At 36.6% G+C, this 20,892-nt stretch overlaps 1 protein-coding gene across 3 annotated transcripts in view; it reads right to left on the bottom strand.

Moving 5' to 3' along the window:
* Positions 1-819: 819 nt before the first annotated feature.
* The window catches only part of LCP2 (lymphocyte cytosolic protein 2), a 33,004-nt gene continuing 12,931 nt past the window's right edge, over positions 820-20,892 (bottom strand). Inside the window, exons 4-21 of one of the 3 annotated variants that reach the window (XM_049829413.1) lie at positions 17,543-17,608; positions 16,598-16,629; positions 15,724-15,758; positions 14,157-14,358; positions 13,292-13,392; positions 11,958-12,027; positions 11,657-11,746; positions 10,861-10,886; positions 10,750-10,769; positions 10,539-10,643; positions 9,687-9,717; positions 9,030-9,042; positions 7,836-7,956; positions 5,507-5,556; positions 4,555-4,658; positions 3,591-3,668; positions 2,369-2,524; positions 820-1,622 (exon numbers count right to left, since the gene is read on the bottom strand). In XM_049829413.1, coding sequence (XP_049685370.1) covers positions 1,500-1,622; positions 2,369-2,524; positions 3,591-3,668; positions 4,555-4,658; positions 5,507-5,556; positions 7,836-7,956; positions 9,030-9,042; positions 9,687-9,717; positions 10,539-10,643; positions 10,750-10,769; positions 10,861-10,886; positions 11,657-11,746; positions 11,958-12,027; positions 13,292-13,392; positions 14,157-14,358; positions 15,724-15,758; positions 16,598-16,629; positions 17,543-17,608 — 1,423 coding nt within the window. In that variant the 3' untranslated portion in view covers positions 820-1,499. The remainder of the gene's footprint in view (positions 1,623-2,368; positions 2,525-3,590; positions 3,669-4,554; positions 4,659-5,506; positions 5,557-7,835; positions 7,957-9,029; positions 9,043-9,686; positions 9,718-10,538; positions 10,644-10,749; positions 10,770-10,860; positions 10,887-11,656; positions 11,747-11,957; positions 12,028-13,291; positions 13,393-14,156; positions 14,359-15,723; positions 15,759-16,597; positions 16,630-17,542; positions 17,609-20,892) is intronic. The other 2 variants (XM_049829414.1, XM_049829415.1) reach the window with 2 other exon arrangements.

The raw sequence follows: 20,892 nt of genomic DNA, 5'->3' as shown, positions 1-20,892 counted from the left end.
GCTTTTAAAAAATATTGGCTAGAAACAGGTTTTGTCAGCTGATGATTTTTTTAAATTTTATTTTTCATCTTTTTTTTTGACTCATAGTTGCATGAAAATGAAATTTGATAACTTTGAATTCCAGCTCCTATCTAAATATATTAGAAAGGAAGATAACATTTACAAAACATATATATTAAAAGTAAAACTGTTTATGAATCTGATTATCTTATCTGAGAAGCTATACAGATTACATGGAAGATATTTTTCTGCCTTCAATTTTGGTTCAAGTGTTTCAAGTGATATACACACAAATGCCTTTAAAGAAGAAAAAGTGTGACAAAGTCTAACATAATTATCAAACCAAGGTCTTGTCAGAAAGCAAAGGTTACTAGAAAACTGAGGCAAAGAGTTGGATAAATCCCACTTAACAAAGGAGGGGGAAAAACTCTTGATATAGTATGCTTCAGTGGTTCTCAGTTGCAACTTACATTTTAGAATTGAGAATGTCACTGTTTTTCTTGAAAAAATACAGTAAAAACAGAAAGCAGTTGTATAAGAGGAACTAAATTTAGCCTGATTGTGTCTGTCTGCTTTCTAAGAGATTTGGGTGTGTTCTGCCAATTAAGAATCACATGATGATAATCTTGTTGATGCGTCTCCTATAAAAAGGTAGTTGCTTAATTAAGAGTCAGAAAGGTACAGTTAAAGAGATGTTTGTGTTAAGAGAGAAAAAACTTGTTTCTGTATGAGGTTAGAGGATCCTAGGGGATACATGATTCCAGTTTGTGGGCTAAGACATGCCATCAGTGAATCATTGGTAGTATGGCAGAGAGAACATGATGTTTGTAGATATTTTATTTTTCTAGAAAACTGTGAACAAGGACAGTTTCATAACTGAGTAACACAGACACAGATCTTGACAGGCAGCTGCATATCCAGAGCTGGGGGCTTTTTTGGTGTTGCTGAAACCTGGGTGTCTTTAGGGTCCAGGTCAGAGTCCCAGTCTTTTCATAAAAGTGGCCACAGTTAGATTTATTGGTAAGTGAATTATAAGAAAAAATTGGGCCTTTATTGTCTTTTGTCTATTCCTCAACTTTGACAAAGTTTGGGTCTACTCTCTATCACTTTAAATAACATAACTTCTGGGGCAGTTCTGATCTGAAAAATAGCTTACTTTATTTTTTCCTCCTATGAAAGTAGAGACTTGTATTGGTATTGATTTCTGGGTCCTCTAACTTGGCATGGAAATAATTTCAAGAAGACACACATATGTTGGAAGATAAAAAATTCTTACATACTTTATGATTAGTGGACAGTATTAAACACAATGTAGGAAAATCAGATTTCTAGAGTACTGCATTTAAGGCATAATTTAAAAATAACATTGTCCTTTTTCCTTAAAATTGAAAGGATTTTTAATTACTTCATTATTTTAGTTTGCTGAAAAAGGAAATATCCTGAATTTTACAAACTTCAGTAGGCTTCAATACTATATGTGATCTTCATTAAGGTCTCATTTAAATATGTCCTGCAGCGTATTTTAACATGCACTGGTTTCTTGAACCTCTGTCTTTTCCATCAATCAGAAGAAGAGGTGTTCTTTGGAAATAGTCAATGATATCTGCTACAGAAGAAAAATCCTGTGGATAGAAAAAATGAGAAGGCTATGGCAAAAATATCAGAATTATTAGTAATTAGTAAAACCAAAAGGTGGGGTTTTTTTCAAACTCTAAATATTTAGCAGTCTTAAAAGATCAGTAAATATTATCAGATCAGCTGTTTTCATTCCTGCCATAATCTGTAGCTCAATAGCTGTTAATCTAATATGTGTACAACCTACTGCAATGTTGTATAATTAATTTATGCAGTCTTGGCCTGTTTAATACATGATGTTGTCATTTTGCTTGGCATGATGATTGCACTTGAAAGTTCAAAAAGTTGACTGATAAATTCAGAGAGTTCTGGTTCGGTTAGAACTGCAGTACATGTGCTGACCAGTCTGTCTAGTGCCAGTAAATCCCACACTGTACTGCTGGATGTTAAGTAAACCAGTAGTCTGGGAGCAAAGCAGTAAAGCTGGCAGATATGGATTTGCTGTCAACTGTATATTTCCTTTATCAGGTATCTTAGTGTTAAACAAACATTCCCTAAGCAGGTATATGGATTTCTAATAGCTGTATTCTAAGGCTATCCCTTCATTCCCTGAGTGCAAACAGGAGAATCTGATTTTACTTCCAGCAGTAACATATTCTGTCAGGAATAACTCTAAGAAAATAAGCAGAATTCCACTAGAATAAAACAGCTGCCAGTTTAAGCAGCCTGACACTTAGGAATGAGACAGGAGATACCTTAAATGAAGGGAAGTAGTGTGAAAAACACATAGTACCTCTTTTCCTTTTAAGCCAGTTCCTAACAAGTATATGTGATTTTGCTCCTGGTAACGAATCTGGATGTTATAGACTTTATCTCTGTACAACACCATCAGTACATATGGATGAGTAGCAGTTTTTCTTGAGCTGTCTCTTACCAAGAATGTTCCATCCTGAAAGATGAAAAAATGAAAGATGACAAATAAACATCACTTCTGGGTTTGATCCACGTAATAACCTTAACTAGAGCACTCATGCTTTTAAGTGTTTTCTCTTTCTGAAATCTCATTCCTCCTGATAAGAGAAACTGCCCTATTAAAGAGTTTATGTCATTTCTCAAATGTTTTATCTTTCAATTTGCTACTTAAAACTTTCCTGTCTGATACAAATGCAGATTTTTAGGAAGGGAGGAATGGTGTTCCATGAGGGAGAGATTCCATTAAAGGACGAAGTAAAATATCAAAGGCCAAACCTCACATCACTTTAACCAAGAAGAGAAGTTCATTTCTGGTAAGTGCCAGTCAAGGTTCCTATGTGATCTGTTTACAGACAGCCTAAAATAATGTTAGTGTCTGTGTAATTTTGCTGAAGGCAGGGATATTGTCTCGCACTCTCTCTCTGCTTTTCTTCATTTCAGATCTGTTTTAACAAGTCTTCCATTGAAACACCCTTTCTTAAAGGCACTGAATGTAACCTCATAAGCTGGACCTTAGTACGAGTCATTGAAATGCTGTACATGTCATCTTTAGCTCATTGCACGCACTGTGAAGCATCATAGAGTAAACAGATTTCCCACAATGATGGGATACAATTTTGTTTATCTCCACATGCACAATTAAGCCTGAGTTTCATCTGTTTGAATCCATACTTCATTTTGCTGGTAAATATGGCCTAGAAAAGGGTGGGAATCATCTCATCTAATTCAAGCTACCTGAAACGTGGAATTTGCAACAAATTCCTCACTGGTGACAAAGAACTATTTCCAGAGAACAAGTCACTCCTCCTAAGAGAGGTAGATTGAAACTGCTTTCTGGAGACACACAATTTGTTCTCTTGGACAAACAACAGCCTTCATGGCTTGTTTAGACTATATGTGAGTTAAAACAAGATGAATCCCTCACTCGAAGTATTTATACTGGGGCTATAACCTTACCATGTTATTTACCTTCACTCTTCCCATGTGACTGCAAGGACATCTAGCTAGGAGATGGTGAGAATCACCAATGATTTAAAGAGTACCTTATTTATTTTTCGAAGAGCTGCTTCTGCTTCTGGCCGGCTAACATAAGCAACATACCATTCATCATTTAGTGAGTCCTATGGTTTTTGTGAGAGAGGATAAAGGTGAAAGTCAGCTGTCAGTGAATTAGCTTGTGATGTTAACAACATACATATAAGTAGCGAGAAACTTGAGTGTGAGAGATATTTGGGTTTATGTGCAAAATCTCTGAAGGTAGGAGCTTCAGGGATCATACTAGTATGTATTACTGTACGGTAAATGGCACCAAATGACTTTTAAATTATTTGCTCACTTTGATAAATTTGAAAATATTACATGATAAATTTGAAAATATTACAGATCTAACTATAATATGTCTGCAAGTAAGCTACGAAAAACATATTTCCAAATATTTTCAGTAAAAGATAGATTTTAAGTGATATTTTCTCTTTTGTCTTCCTGGGACACTAGCATTCTTTGCCTTCATTTTTCTGGGCATTTTTAAAATTCTTTTATTTTTTCTTTTTTAACTATCATCTGAGACACTAATGCAGACTTCCTGTGAACATACCATGTATGGTTGCCCAGCAGTGTTATTCACCAGTAGCGGTTTGCTCTAAACTCGTCATATTTAAAGAAATGTGAAACAAAAGTGCAATTAAAGGGCATGAATTCCTTACTCACCAAGGTTTTGTGGAAGGAGAACTGAATATGTAATGCTAGTTGAAGGCAATTGTGCAAAACAAATAATCCAGCCAACAAGTATTTTTCTAATTTTGTTCTACTGGGTTTTTACTATTGATGTTTTTCTTGGTGAAGACAAAATAAGGTACTAAAGTTTGACACAGAAAAGGAAACTGAAAGCACCTACTAACATCCTGACAGTGACTACTAACTAGAAAAACAACTTTGAAAAATGTTCTCTTGAAATCAGAAAATTTGCTGTGTTTAGCAGTTACGGTTAATACTTGTAATGTTTTGTACCTCATCTTCCTCCATGTTTGTTTGGTGAACAGTCTGTCTGCTAGGAACTGGCAAAGGAGGTCTTATGTCAGCTGTGCCTCTTGAAGGAGATCTGCTGTTGTTGCCTTCAAAGATATAACAGTAGAAAAATTGTTAAAACCAGGAAAATAATTTCTTCTGTGGAGTCCATACAGGGTGTAGAATCCTGATTTTATGAGGCATGAAAAATTTATATCACTCTGATACTGAGACATTATGAATTGATTTGAAATCAGATTTAGGCTACTATATGAGAACCATGTTCTTTACATAAATTAATCCTTGGTGCACAGAGACTTTAACTGAACTCTTGCAGTTCAGGTTTCCTTAAAATCAGATGAACCTGAAATACAGGTTACATCTTTTTAGCTTCTGTACCACAGTTACTCAGTTGAGAGCATCTCCAGTTTCTTTAGAGACAGAAGTAACATTGCCTCTTTGCATCCCTTTCCTTCTTAGCACGTAGAAACTAAAAAAGTCACTGTAAGACATTGGCAGCTGTTACCATATGCAAAAAATCATTTGCAAAGCAATTGATTTCTAAGCTTCCTTTATTTTTACTTATTATTATAAGATAAATATGCAGCATATTTCACATAAGAAGTGTTTTCTCCCTTTTTCCAGAGTATTAGCGTACCACAGTGACTTGCAGGTAGTGTTGCTCAGCTCTCAGTAGTGTTACCTATGTTGAAAAAGATGCTTATATGAAGTTTTGACGATGGTTTAACTAGGCAGTAAGCCCAACTTTATGGGAAAAAAAATCTTGGATTCAGACTAAGTTACACAAGATGCCGTTCAGGAACTTGATAGTTTGTTTCTTGCAGTCCAACCAGAAACATCCATAGGAAAAAAAAAATATTTTAACTGCACTGAAACCACCTTTCTACCTTCAGTAATTTTTTGTACAAAACCCGCAGGAATACAGGATACAAACCTAGATGTAAGCGTGGTGGTAGTGAGCCACTTGAAGACAGGTTTCTAGCACTGTTTAAAAAAAAAAAAAGAAAGTAGTATAAATACAACATTGCTATACATTTCTGTGCTCTGAATAACTGATCTGGACTTTATGCCTGTTTTACACAATGTGAGATTCTGTTGAGACCTATGCAGGATGAGGATAGTCTTCTCTTCCTTCTTTTTGTTTTTCTTTCCTTCTTTTTATGTAGGTAGATCCACCATTAGTTTACTTGAAGCTCAGTATCTGGGAATAAGGCAGAGGGAATCGGTAATGGGTCACCAAGACTTCTGTATCAGGATCAGTGCAGAAAACTACTTCAGCTTGTTGGGTTTTCACAGGGAATGACTACTTTGTTCCCCTAAAGCAGGAAGCACAGGCAAGATTGCTAGATGATCCTTTCTGTTGGGGGATCCACTTATAGTCATTTTTCTTGAGGCTTCTATAACATTGTTGATGAAAATGCAGTTTCTCATCATTAACATTGCAACTATGGATGTGGAGCTACTGGAAGGAGTCCAGTGAAGGGCCATTAACATGATAAGGGACTGGAGCATCTCACATATGAGCAAAGGCTGAGGGAGCTGAGACTGTTTAGCCTGGAAAAGAGAAGGCTCAGGAGAGATCTTATTAATGCATATAAATACCTGAAGGGAGAGCCAGGCTCTTTTCAGTAGTGCCCAGTGACAAGACCAGAGGCAGTGGACACAAACTGAAACACAGGAGGTTCCTTCTGAACATCAGGAAACACTTCTTTACTGTGATGGCAACTGAGCACTAGAGCAGGTTGCCAAGAAAGATTGTGGAGTCTCCATTCTTAGAGATACTCAAAAGCTCTCTAGACATGGTGCTGGGCAGCCTGCTCTAGGTGACCCTGCTTGAGCAGAGGTGTTGGTGGACCAGATGACATCCAGAGGTCCTTGCCAGCCTCAACCGTTCTGTGATTTTGTGAGCTACGAGCTGACAGTGGCACAGAGCTCATACCCACAGCACCATAACACTTCCATGTACCTAAGCTTTCCCTCCTGTGTTCATTTTTATGCTTTTTGTTAGAAAATCTACAATTCCCTTTTATGGCTTGATCCCAGAACCCACATCCAAAACTTCTTAAAATGAAGAGTCCCAATCTTCAATTTTTTTAAATTTTTATTTTATTTATTCACCTAACTGGAAACAAACTGCCAACATGCTTTTCCTTTACAGTTCATATTTCTTTTCTGCTTAAATGAACTGTACAAAAAGCTCTGGGATTAATATGTTAATTACATTTGCAGAACAAAACACCCTATCACAACTTGATTCATGAGAGGGAATCAGCCAAATGGGGGCCTTGGCTATAGCAAAATTTGGAAATGCTGTTTGAATATAAGCAGAAGTGTTCATCACAGGAATAGTTCATATTTGCATATGACCTTGCTATTGCTACTGCAATATTTGTTCTACTGGGGTGTCAGCAGTTCCAGACGATGATGGTAAATGGGAGGAATTCATCACAGAGCCATTAAAAAAATATTGAGATCAGAAAATGTACTTCAGGCGTAGACTCAAGGAGCCCACCCTAACTCATCAAAGGCTCAGTCTGTTGCACACAACATCAGAAGTCAAAATTTACTTAAGGGCTCTTCCATCTAGCAAACGAAGACTTAACAATCTAATATTTGGAAGTTGAAGCTAGTAAAAATTATAGTTGAAGCAAGGTTCACAATTTTAAATAGGAATTATTAAGCATTAGAGTAAAATTTAGTAAAAGGGTGGTGAAATTCTTTCAGATTGAACTCTAGACAACTAAGGTTGTGGCGTTTTTTAGTTTTCAAACAATTAGTTGTCACAGCTCTCACGCTTAGGCCCGTAGAGTGTGCAGAATCCTTTTAAAGAAGGACCACTTTGACCTAAACCCTGCATAGTTTTGTAGAAGATGATCCCTTCCCAAAAGGGCTTGTCATTCTTATGGATCCTGCAGGCAATGGGAGAGATGTCTCAAGAATGGAAGCATTGTACTGTGTAGGCCCTAAAATACTTCCTTGACATAAAACTGAGACATTTGCATTTTTTTTCTTGGTTGCCTGATGTACACTATCTGCTTCACTGAATACAGAGCTTCAATTATATGAAGTATTCTCCTTGAATCAGGAACAACACAAATTAGCATGTAGTGGAGGCAAGGGGATGGCCTGAAAAATAATGGGCTACTTCAGGTAGTTACCTTCTGTTTGCCTGAGAACCCTGTAGCCACATACATACTGTTATTTGCCAAATTGCAAAGGGATTGAGATTCAAAAGGAATGACATGATAATGGGTGAAACAAACCTTTCTGCACCAGGCATGCTGTTGGATCCTGGCCTAGGTGGAGGCTTGACAGATTTGGATGGGAATGTATTGGAGCTGTATGGGGGCAAAGATAGCTGTGGCACTGGTCTTTGGGGTGCAGCTGTGGAGAGGAAGAGAAGGAAACTTAAAACGTATGTGAGACATTCTTAAAGGAGGTAGAGTGAAGAAATGTCACATTACTGCTGTTTAATTAGATAAATGCAATGGAGTAAACTGTTTTATAAAGAGTCTTTGATATGTTAGTTACAGATTGTAAACTCATATGGTCAAACGAGAACTTAAAATTAAGTATTAAAATTAAAAATAAACTGGAGCAGCCTTGAGCAACATTTACATTTTCTAACTTCTCTTTTGGATAAGCTACAATTCAGCTACCTTAACTGCAATAGAGCTAAAGGTGGTACATAACCATGTGTTGTCTGTTACGTTGCTTCTAAATAGTGGATTTGAGGCTAACTTTTTGAACTTTGTTCCTTTGTGGGATTTCTCCCATATCATCATAAACAACAGCATAAAATAAAATATTTTCTTTCTGCAGTGTCCTCAGCTACTGGTAAGAGGGGAACAGATTAACTGCGCTTTGCACAGCTTAAATAGCCCTATTCTTTATGGAGTCTTAAAGGCAGTGATAATTTGTAGACACTTGGCCAAATGTTCTGCTTCTATTATGGCATCACTTTACCAACTTAATTTTAGGAACCAGGATTCTGAAGTAATTTATAAATACTGTTATTACATGAAACAAGTTCTGCTTCTGTTCATTAGAGTAAATAACATTACACAGAAGACTAGTACCAGCAGGATTTGACTGAACATTTTATTGAAAACTGGGATGATAACAGGTTTACGTGCCTAGCTGCTTGACGCTGTGTGCAGATCACAAATCTCTAATATGTAATGTGTTTCAAAATAAGAAATCCTGCTGTTTTGTAACTGGCTGACTGAAGGAAGCTATTAACTATTGATTTCCTGTGTTTTGCGGCTTTGATATATAAATCTGCATGAGGTACTTTGCAAGCATTCTACAACCTGTCAAGATACCACCTGACTTTTTGAAATGGCTCTAAAGAAACAACTCTGCAATCTTTTCTTTTCTTTTTTTTTTTTTTTTTTTTTTTAGAACTAAGACAAAGAAAGACTTTAAGCTTTAAAAATCACTGTTGAAATACTTACTCTCTTCTTCTTCCTGGGGGCCAAAAGAAAATAAACATTAGCAACATATCATAGCACCATTCTTAGGAATATTTTAAAAAACAAAAACCTGGAAGTTAGTGAATTTTGAGTATACAAGGACTGTAATTTCTATACTGTCACTTTCATCTAAAATGCTGGGGATTCTATCCTCATGCAACTCCAAATAATTTTTAAAGTTCTTGTGCTAAGGTGCTGCTATTGTTTACAAATAAGCTGTGAGGTAGATGCCCCATAATGGATCTTGACCCAAAGTAGTCAGAAACTCTCAGCAGATGTAAACTTTCCTCATTCCTTCAGTAAGCGTAGGATCTCAGAGTTATATGAAAGTGAAATCCTTAGGTCAGCTTAAGCCGAAAAAAAGCCCAAAACCTAGTGTAAGCAAAATCACTTCTCCCACGTCACAAAAAAAATTCTGGCCTTATTCTTTGTGTTACCTAAAAGTACTCAGGGAATCAACTGACCTTGGCATAGAAGAACTGTTTTAAAAGAAACTATGTGCTATGAAAGATCCATGAGTATTCATTATAACTGATAAAAACCCCCAAGTTTACCTTTTACAGAATTATTAGTTTATACAGGTATTTATTTTATTTTAGTCCCTATACCTTTAAATATTTGCTTTGAGATGATACTTACTCCATTTTTTTTGTGTGGTGGCCAACCCGGCCTGAAATGAAACAGAGAAAACAAAACATGAATCATAGGTGGAATGTTACTCATTCACTTTGTGTGCATTAGGCTGTATTTTCAACTAAAACATGAATTTATAGTAAATTTTATAGACCCAATGAATGCAAAACCCCTTTTTTCCTCAAAAATATCTAAGATTCTAATTTTCAGCCATAATCTAAGACATTATAACATTAGATTTCCAAGTCTTGAACTCATTTATAGTACTTGGCAACGTTGCTGAAGCACATGATAAGCCTTCCAGTCTTTGTTTCTCTGATAAATTATCCTGGCTGATTAGCAGATCTCAATCACTGTTTTATTTTGTTTTAAGATCAGGCACACTGTTCAGCCCACAAGTTATCTAGAAAATGCTAGAGAAAGATCTAGATCGCTAGAGAATGCTGTTTGCAATTAAGGGGTTTTGCAGGCCAGTAAAATCAATGGTAGGAAAGTAAAGCTTTCTTTTTCTAACATCCTAAAAATAATAGCAATAGAACTCATGAAAGAATGTTCCCTAGAGCAAGAACTTGATCTGGTGAAAAAGACATGGATCATATATTTTTTGGTGCAACTTGGAAGTGAGTCATGCCCTGCATAATGGCTGTTTCAGATATGACTGGAGAGAGAGATTTTTCAGCATTCACAATTTTCTGTAGCTTACAACACATGCCATGAATATTCATAAAGCAAAACTTTGATATTTGCAGACACTGCTGCCATGCAGTAGCAGTAAATTTTACTATCCTGTGTTGCTTATCCATATTTTTGTTAAATTTAATTTATCCTTTATTAAATTTCAATGAAATGAACACTTACTTTACAGGGATTTGCTTCCTTACAGGAGGTGGATTGCCTCTTTCATATCTGTCACTTGGTGGGACAGGAGGTTTTGGCATCATTGCTAGCTGTTCCCCCAGGGATCTAAAGCAGGAGCAAGATGATGAAATAAAGGCAAAAATCTGCTTAGTAAGAAGTAACTGGGTAGTACTGGCATCGAGATTCTCATTTCCAGAGGCAAAACTCTTACCTTAGCTGCGAAGTCAGAGGCTGTAAAACAACGAGGAATAGTTAAAAGACTGTGTAAGGGTATCAAAATAGGTGAAAAATAGCAATAAGCATGAAACAAAAAAGACCTTACCTTTTCAGGAAGGCCTGGCTTCCTCCCTGAAAATAGTAAAAGCTTACATTGAGAAAAAATGAAAGTTAAGATAATTAATTAAACATTATGGAAAAAACCAAGTTTTGAATATCACTGAAAGTGAATTTTGCAGATGTAAGCACTCAGCCTCCCGAGATGTTTTGGCTTTGCAAGAGATGGCAAAATTGCAATATCTCTTATTAAAGGAAAATTTTTAAATTTTCTAAGTGGCGTGTTTTACAATCGTATTTCCTACGATTCAGCTTTGAATTACTGGATACTTCTATGCCATTATGTAACAGATAAAAGTGTTAAGATAATAAATAAAAATCATAGAGTAGTCTCTTTAGATTCTTTGTAAAATATGGTTTTCAGGTCTGAAACAATGTCATTTTTTTCTGTTTTTCAGTTCTCAGCATTCTTTAAAGTCTGGGTACCAAATTACATATAGTAGTGTATGCAGAGTTTCATTAGCTTTGTATGCAAAAGTTAGCTCCTCATTTAACTTACTAAATATTTCCTTGTTCATTCACTTAAGTATTACATCAACCCTTTATTGAACAGGGAACTCATGTCTTTTTGTTCAACTAGTCCTGAGCTAGGCTTGTGACTTTCTAGATACAATTTCTCTTACTTTATACTGCTCACATTATTTATTCATAAACAGGTCACCTTGTATGTGATTGGATTACAAGTACGTTTGGCTGAGCCTTGTTCTTTTACATGAATGATATTCAAACTGATAATTTTTAATAATTAAAAAACCCCATTGATATGAGCATAAGCAAATACTGACCCGTTACTGGGCTTTCTCTTTCTCTTTCAAATGGTGGAGCAGGGCGATCCAGTGGGGGTTTTGTGCTTCTGTCTATAGAAGGAGCTGGGGCTAAACACAAAAGCTGTGTAAGGTAATTTGCTAGTATAGGTCAATATATCTTTATTTTGCATAGCCATGAACTGGTGTTATTTCTTAGAATAACAAGTGAGGCTTCTGTATGAATAGTAGAAGAGAGTGGAACTGAGGAGATACAGGCAAAAGTGAAGCACTATATAGCCCACGGGAAAAGCTTTATAAAGAGGAAACCAGCTGTACTTACGTTTCAAAGGCTTAACATTTCTGTCTCTATTCAAGTCATTGTTGCTTGGTGGAGGAGGAAAAGCTGGCAGCTAAAACAAATATTTTACATGTGGTTAAAGTGTGTCTTCACCTTTCTGTTTTAATTTTAGTATATTAACCCCACCACACCACATCTGCCCACCTTTGCTGACTCTGGTACAGCACAAGAAATAGGTCTCTGCTCAATGCAGGAAGGATAGGAGCCATTAACACTCCTGAAGAATGAACTACATACATGGTTTTTTGTTAAATGCAGAATTGCCTCCATCTGTTTCATCTCACAAGGAATACTCTAGTGGGATGTTATCTTTGGGGAGGGCATGAGTATTGTCAAAGGAAAGAAAGAGGAGCTTCAACAATGCTGTTGTATCTTTTCCCCTTCAGTGCAGGAGGTGTTAGTTTTGAAAACTGGTACTGAAATTAGTGGATGTGAATTTGAAGTTGAGAAATACGTATTAAGTCTGTGTTACTGACTATTGCTGATGGAGGCAGGGGGAGAAAGGACTGTTCTTTGTTACTGGGAGAGCTGGGGTCAAACAGCATTTTGTTGTCAGCAGCTGCAAAAGGTGTTTGCCTCTAAACCTAGATTTCTCCAGACAAATGCCTTGCAATGTTTGTTCTTATTCCAAAAAAAATAGAGCAGCAATTTGGGACAGCAGTCTTGAGAACTCATGACACCTAAAAGTCCTATGTGTTTTATACATATGAACTGTGACACTGGATCAGACCAGAAGTCCCCCTATCACATCCTAATAATTACCTTTACTTGTGTACGTGGCTAGGTCTAATGTACATCTGTTCTGGCATACGGTGAACCTATAGTGCCAGTTGTAAACTGCACAATAGCTTTCAGTTTTGAAGTAGTCACAGTACGAAAAAAAGGAAAAAAATCCCGGGTCATCCAGGTTCTCATTATACAGTCCCTTATATTTTTATGTGATCTTAATTCATTTGGACAATGGATAGAATTATAGCTTGGGAAGACTTAGCCTTTTTTTCTTTTTACAAATATCACTAAAGAAACAGAGAGGCATCTATTACAAATCTATAATTTATATGGGAGAGGCATTCACAACTGGGTACAAATTCCCAGTATAAGAAACAGCCAAGTAATGTGAAATAATTTAATATACTTGTCCCATGAAATTTAATTGTTCCATGAAAAAATGGCCACCCTGTAACAGAGTTCAAATCTATTTTGATGGCTGAAATTCTTCCTCTACATACACTATCTGAATAAAAATGGCATTACACTTGGACTTCTAAGAAGGTATTGGCAAAGGAAATGAGTGAAATATTAAGAAAGAAACATACAGAAGCACCTCTGCCCCCAAATGGGGCTGGTACTGGAGATGAGCCAGGTCGCTGGGGTGGTACTGGAGGCTGATGTGATGATCTAGTTGTTGGAGGTCTGTCTAAAGAAAACAAAAAATCTCAAACTAAACAACTACACAGAGCTTGGTTATTTTATTCTCATTAGATCTTTATGAAAAAGAGCCCTTGCAATAATCTGCATACTTAAGTTAATATATGATAAAGACATTGTTTTAGTATATAATGGACAGTTGCTTTATGATCAATGTTGTATTGGGAGTTAGAGGCTCGCCTGTCCCTTTGGCAGTGAGGTAACTCCATCTGCTAGTCTGTTGGCGCACACTATCTATTTTCACTTCAGTGCAGTGATTGTGTGAAACACCAGCCAGTCTAAATGGCAGTTTAGTGCTCCTGTATTAGGCTCCACAACTGCAGGCTGGTGAAGTCAGACATAAAAAAATGACAGGCAGAGAAAGCAGATCTCTTTCTTTTCCCATTTTTCACTATGGTTTTTTGCCACTGTTGAGACAACTTGCTGTGTTCAAGGTTGCATTACTAAAGCTAATGCAGTATGCACATATGTTTAAATTCATGCAGATTCAAACCAAAGGCCAAATAATGCATACATCACACAAAATAATCTTTAATCCAACAAAGCTTGTCTGAAGTAGAAAATTTAGCTTTAAAAGTCACAAAGCCACCAACGTGCTGTAAGTCTGTGCCATTAAATCTTGTTCATGTACTACACTGTTGACTTCAAGGGAAAAACCTTCTATATTCTATTACCAGCCACCTAAAATGTGGCTGATAATGTGTGAAAATATAATTTACAAATTATTAATAACACCTAATTTTTAGTAATTACCTATATAATCTGTGTTGTTTGCAAGTGACTTGGCAGGAAATATGACATTGTGGTGTGCTTCATCATTATTGGATGGAGGTGGCTCATAGCCATCACTGTCATGTTCTGCTTCCTCAGGTTCTTCTGTTGGTGATTCATAGTCAGCTTCATCTTCCTTTTCCTGGTCGTCATCATCAGGGCTTTCATAGTCATCATCATCTTCCTGGCAAATGTACATAAAAGATGAGTGCTGTAATGAGATACTAAACACTTCAGTGCAATTTCCTTGTAGCCTTTCACTGTGGTATTTTTCACTCTGGAGGATATCAAGTTTTTACAACCGGTTTGAGTGAAAAAATTCTTTGTTGAAATAAAATGGTGAAAGGAGGCAACATTTTATTAACACATACAGCACTCAACAGCTTAATAACAGAAATGAGTATCATTTTATAACAGTAACTGCAGTAGAAGGTCAAGGTAAGGTGATAGCTTATTGAAATGCACAGCACCTTTGTTTTAGGTAACAGACAAGGCACCAGTGAACAGTTCACTGCTTCCTAGAAACACACTGCAGCAGCAGTTGATGCCTGTTGATATTCATTCTTACTTAATAGCATCTACTCTACAGCCTGCAAATCAACTTTTTAAAAATGCTTCAGGAAAAATGAAGTCTTTGATATGGGTCTTGGTGCCTTCCACTGACCAGAACCAAAACAGCTTCATACAACTTGCAGGACCTGGTAAGATCACAGTGAAAATATGGTAGCGGTCGTTGCACACACCTTCTGTGCCATCTGCCAAGGCTTACAAGAAAAAGAATACTCAGTTTGTTGTTGGTATCTTGGCTGAAATTTCCAGACTAGCTCTGTATTGACATAAAGCCCAGGTGCTCTATAGGTGATTACTTTTAACTTCTGTGCTCCCAAAATAGCAGCACATCTCCTGCAAACTTAGTAGCAAGTGGTTTTTAAAAATCCCTCTCCATTTTTTGCAAAAAAAACATTGGCACTGGTCAATGTAAGAAATCTTCATAAACCCCGACTGTGCATCAGTCAGCTTATTCAGTTAGCTAGCTGAATTGTGTATGCTTTATCTAATGATGTTTACCAATGCATTTTCTGTGCTGAAAGGCAAAAGGAACATTTACAGTCTAGTTGGCTTCAAAAAATTAGATTCTTCAACAAATCAACTCTAGAGAATAAAATGGCAAGTATTTGCCATTGAATAACATAGCAAAGTTTCCTTTACTAGCCACCTCCTTTAAGAGCTTGAAACAGGTACATAAAATTCAGCTGAGGTTCTGGGGAGACCTGGTCATAGGCTGGGAGCTTCTACTTGAGCCAGTGGTATAGGACTGCCATTTTGAAGCTCTGCCTTGCATTACTGGGGGAGACCCTTTTCTCAGTGAAGAAATATGTGTGCAGCGACTCCAATCATTCATGCTCCTGCTTCTCTTTCTCCTCATCCTAACACCCCCTGCCATTGCTCACTCCATCTGTGCTGCCCAAAGTAGATAATGCAGGAAATTATAGATCTTACAGAAGAGGTAATCCGTTCAACCAGTAAGTTTTATTAACCTGATACTCACAAATGAAGACCAGCCACCATCTTCTTGACTGTATCCTGCGTAAAGAAGCATAACCACAGGCTTCTTAGCATGTACAACTTTAAACTGTGAAGATGTAACTTGATGAAAAGGACACAACAAATCCCAGGTCAGTTCTAAACCACAGTACTGCGTCACAGGAACAAGGTAGGTCTTTCAAAGGCAGGCAGGCAGGCAGGCAGGCATGGAAGGTAGTATGAATAACATTCTGATTCAAAACTAAGACCATAGCTATCCTTGTATGAGATGATGTATGTGCTGTCACTTCACGTTTGTCCTACACTTCCAGTTTTAAATATAGTTTGAAGTAGAATGCTTTCAGAATGAGCAGTCTTCTTATCTCTTTGTTTAATACTATTTTATCTTTCATATCAGAAATATTTTTTAATTTGACTAGTACTGAGCGAATGTGGTAGCTTGCAGAAGTTCTAAGTGCTCATGGCCTATTCAGAAAATAATTGAAATAAAAATTCAGAACACGACAGACATCTAGAAGCTTACCTCTAATGTGGGGTGCTGCTAGGAGTAGGGGCAGGGAACAGAGATGTTGCAACAGAAATACATAAGCACTGATACTATGTATTGGGTTAAAGACAGTTTGGGAATGCTCATGTAAATGTCTCTGCTCTTGCCTTTCTTCACCATCTTTTCTATCTTAAAAATATTTTTTCTTACTTGTTCTCCTGTAACTACTCCTTATTCTTTTTGCAACTTCTTTGTGCTTTCATCTTTTCTGTTTGTTGCTTTGGGTTTCCCCCCGCCCCCCCATTTACCCTGCACTGCAATGATTAACTTATTATTTTAATATTTTTAAACGCTTTTTGTTGTTAGAGACTACTTGCCAGTACACACTTACCTGGATTTTCAGGACATTTTTGAGTTTGGGCCCTACAACAAAGATACAAACAAATAAATTCCTTCTATTTGCAATTCTTAAATATTTTGAGCATACTAAAATCTACTGCAAATAAAGGTAATGGTTAGCTTTAACAGTAGAATGAAATTTATATAGATGAGTTTAACTCTGCCCAAAATGCCAAAAACACACTACTTCATGTGTCACATACAGGATCCTAATGTAAGCTGAACTGTCTCAAAAAAAATTGAAGTCAGTGAGGTCGAGTGTTTAGAAACAATGGGACTCAGTAAATAAATTTACCAGGGGCCCCAGTCCTGAAAATAGAAACTTTCTTTACTAATTCCATTTAAGCTGCTGAAAGTCAAGTTAATAAATATTTGTAGAGCTGATAAATATTTTTATGGTTTTAAATTCTGGTTTTGAAATCTAGTTAATGCAGAGGTGTCAAATCATGTTATCAGCTGATATAAAATCATGTTATATAGACTAGACTTAGATTTTCATTGTGTATGAGTATAAATTGTTCTTTTCTCATGCAATCTTCTTGCAATTTTTGCTCTTTTTCTATTTCAAGAATATTATATTAAATGATAAGTCATAAAGTATTAAAAAGTTTAACAATGCATAGGTCTGTGAAATGCATTAATGATGATTTATTAATGCAATAATATGTGCCTAGGCCTTATACCATTCCTAAAGATTAATTTACTCAGGTGGAAGATTGTATGAAATTTATATGTCACGTGGATCCGGACATGGCTGAAGTATCTAGGGTGTTCATGGGCTCAGGCTTTGCTATTCTTAGCATTAACAAAACAGATTTTTATTTTATATAATTTCTAGGCTTTCCCTCTGACCCAGGTATTATTGATCAAATGGAAAACAGTCCAGAAAAGATGTATCTGAAAGGTTTGAAAAAGAAAGCTGCATTGTTTTACTTACCATTTTGGAAAGAAAGATAGCCTCCCTTCATTTCTGTTTATTTCTTGACTTAATTTACTTACAATTCTATTTAAAAGAAACACAAAAATAGTTTAAAAAAAAACCTCCTTGAAACTTAGTAATTTTCTTAACTGTTTTCCCTCAATATTTACTAAATTAAATCTGGTAATTCAGAACTATTATTTATTACATGGTAAGAATATTTAATTTATCATTTTATTGCAAAATTGCACTATAGCATATCCAATCGAAAACTAGACTCTTTTTACACAGATAAAACCCCATATTGTTGGATGAAGTTTAAAAATAAACATTAGACCTGGCAAGCCTCAGAAGCTTCGGATGTGATAGACATCACGCACTAGAACGCTGCTTTAAATAATGGCAATTGCATTTGTATTACTTTGCATGGAAAAAGCAGATAATGCTTCAGGAAACAGCTTCTACCAAGCTTATGGCTGCAAAAGCAGGAATTAAATGTATCCTGTGTCTACTCTCAATTCTTTTTGTTTCCTTCCCTCTGCAACCAAGACACACTGAATCCAGCATCCCTCCGGTAAAGAAGGTGAAAAGGTTGATTTAGTTCCATGTTATAACATATTGGCAGGGCAGGGCAGAAATATTCATGGAACATATGAAGACTACAGCTTTATGTCTAGAGAGATGTTTCCAAGTGGATGTGTTTGTATCACTCGTGCGTAGTTTGTATACAGCAGTAGGATGAACAACAACCAATGAAATGCAATCTTGAGTAAAGTTTCAGTCAGGAGCATGCATTTATGCTGCTAGTATTGCTGGCATAGCCAGCACAGACATCTGGGACTGAGAGTTTTTATATTGACTTAGTTCCTGAGAACAACTCTGAGGTTACAGGACAGTCATTACTGAGATTAACAGAATTAGGTCCGCTGAGAGCAACAGAATTCTGCTTTGCTAGTAATGCAGTTAGCCTCTATGATTGTTTTGTTTCAAATAAAGTTTTTGTTTCAAAGAAAGCTTATGATGACTCATAGTCTGATTCTTAATTCTCAATGTTTGTTTTTGAGGAAAGTCCCACCAAGGAAGTTCTGTGCCAACCAAAGCAAATCGGTTACATACATCTGGTTAAAAATACCACATTTTACTTGAGCTTATATTATTTAGGTCTATGAGAGACAGTAATTGTGGAAAAAAAAGTGAAGGAATAATCAAGAACTCAACATGTCTGTTTATCTCAGATTCTAAATTCTATAAAATCTTGTATTTATTGTTTGTTAGTGCAGAATTCTTTTCCATGCGTCTTAGATCTGGTCAATCAAACTTTGTATTGTAAAATCTTTTTTTATGGCCAGGCAGTTACTGCTCTATTTTGTGTTTCTTCTTCTTTCATGTCTTTTTCTGACACTCAGCAATAATAATCCCCTAGTTTTTTCCAAATTACTTCATTTGTGCACCTCTTTTATGTCTAACTGCTTTTCTGGGTTGGGACTTGAGGAAGATAAGCTTTCAAGCAATCTTATACTAAAAAAAAAAAGCCAACAAAAGCTTACTTTTTACTTTGTTGTTCCTGAACCATGCTAAAAAATTTTCTCTTATTTTGAACATCCCTTCTCTTGCCCTTGCTACTTTCCTAATACTGATCTTACTGTAATTCAAAGATAAATTCAAGGCAGAGGGTTGCTCTCTGTTTGATTATGGAAAGTGCTATGGGGACAGATCAGGCTGCCAGCAAGTATCAGAGAACAAGCAGTTTCAGATCAGTATGGTCATGCTGTCTGAAAAGGATGAAGATGGGTAATTGGAAGTTAAGGATATGTATTCAAGGATCCAAGTATGAAAATAGAAAGGCAGAGGAAGAATATTTTTTTGGTTTTTTTCTATTTTAAGACAGTACTTTGCAATTTTCTGATTTGAAGCAAATATTGTCATACTTGCCCATTTGATACGAGCACATGCACAATTGTTAATAATGTAAGAAGGATTACAGCTGTCAAAATCTGACATCATTATCCAAGAAAATTGTATAAAGCAAGAAAAATGCCAAGTTATAGACATAGGACTCATCTTGCTCTTCTTTCCTATGCAATCAAAACTCCTCTGCACAAGAAATTTCCTTCTGCTGCAGGTGATAAGGAAGTTGCTGTGTGAATAATAAATTCCGTGTGAAACATCAGGAAATGTTCCGGGGTGAACAGTGCACTGCGTATACCAGTGCTTTGGTTGAGAAGTGCATTGGGGAACTTGTGTGCTGTTTATTCTCTCCTGTAGAAGAGGTAGAGGAAGGATCTTTCATAACATTGTGTTTATTTTCAGCTAAAGAAGTAAAATGAAGATCACTGGGGTTAGAGCTAGTGATTCTTTAAGTTCAGACTTCCATGGGTGTGAATGAGACCTAGTGTTTGGAAGCTTTCTAGACTAAACCTGGGCTGGCTGCTATGAGGATTTACACCAACTGGTTTTTAAGGAAAAACTGAAAGGAAAAAGTTGCTCATCTTATCCTGCTGCCAAAAATTAATCATTTGCTGCTTAAAATACAGGACCTAATCTTTACTTCAAGTTTATTTGAAATGCTTCAAACGAATGGCTCAGAGAGTTTATTAGAAGAAAGCGAAGTTTAGAATGGTAATACTTTAAAAGCAATGTTATTACAGAAGATGGGTGCACTGAGCAGCTGAGTCTGTAGCCATGTGAGGAAGGAAGTACCAAAACCGCACTGCTTTCTGAGTTGTGGGAGTGGATGATAGGAGAGGATAAGGCAACAGCACTTGCAGAAAATGTTACTCAGACTTCTCTTTCTCTTTTTACCTCCTCCACCAGACACTTAGCTTAAAACTAGCAGGAAGTTGAAAATTAAAAAAAAACACCCACACAACCAACCCCCAAAGCAGTACTCCAAAACTGGCTTCTGTTCGCTTAACTGCAGATATTGTTGTTGTGAGTGGAGTCCATTCTACATGTAAAGGCATAAAGGATTTAAGATGAGTGAGAGATGGAAGGCAAAGTCCTCTAGGGCCAGGAAGTTGCATAGTTGCATATTGAATGCTGTCGAGCATAGTTTGTGATGAAGTTTTGTTTTGGCGTTTGAGAAAAGTCTGTCGGGCAGATGCAATACAATTAAGTTGGCTCCAAACCTGACTGAGTATCAGTTATGTTCTAACACTTTCAACAGCCTTTAGCATCCCATCTGAGAAAGCATGTGTACACACGCATTCATCTCTGCCCAAGGCATACCTTTTTGAAAGAGAAGGGCATTAGATTTCTTATTTTTTGGTTTGCACTTTGACTCTCCCAAAAGTAGAACAACTTTCAGACTGTGCCATGTTTGTAGGCTCTGAATGTGTCCCATTCAGAACTCAGCACACACATTGGTG

This window comes from Accipiter gentilis, chromosome 26, assembly GCF_929443795.1.
Source record: "Accipiter gentilis chromosome 26, bAccGen1.1, whole genome shotgun sequence".
Classification (NCBI taxonomy): Eukaryota; Metazoa; Chordata; class Aves; order Accipitriformes; family Accipitridae; genus Astur; species Astur gentilis.
The sequence above is the reverse complement of the archived record's forward strand: the minus strand, read 5'-3'. Positions and strand labels throughout refer to the sequence as shown.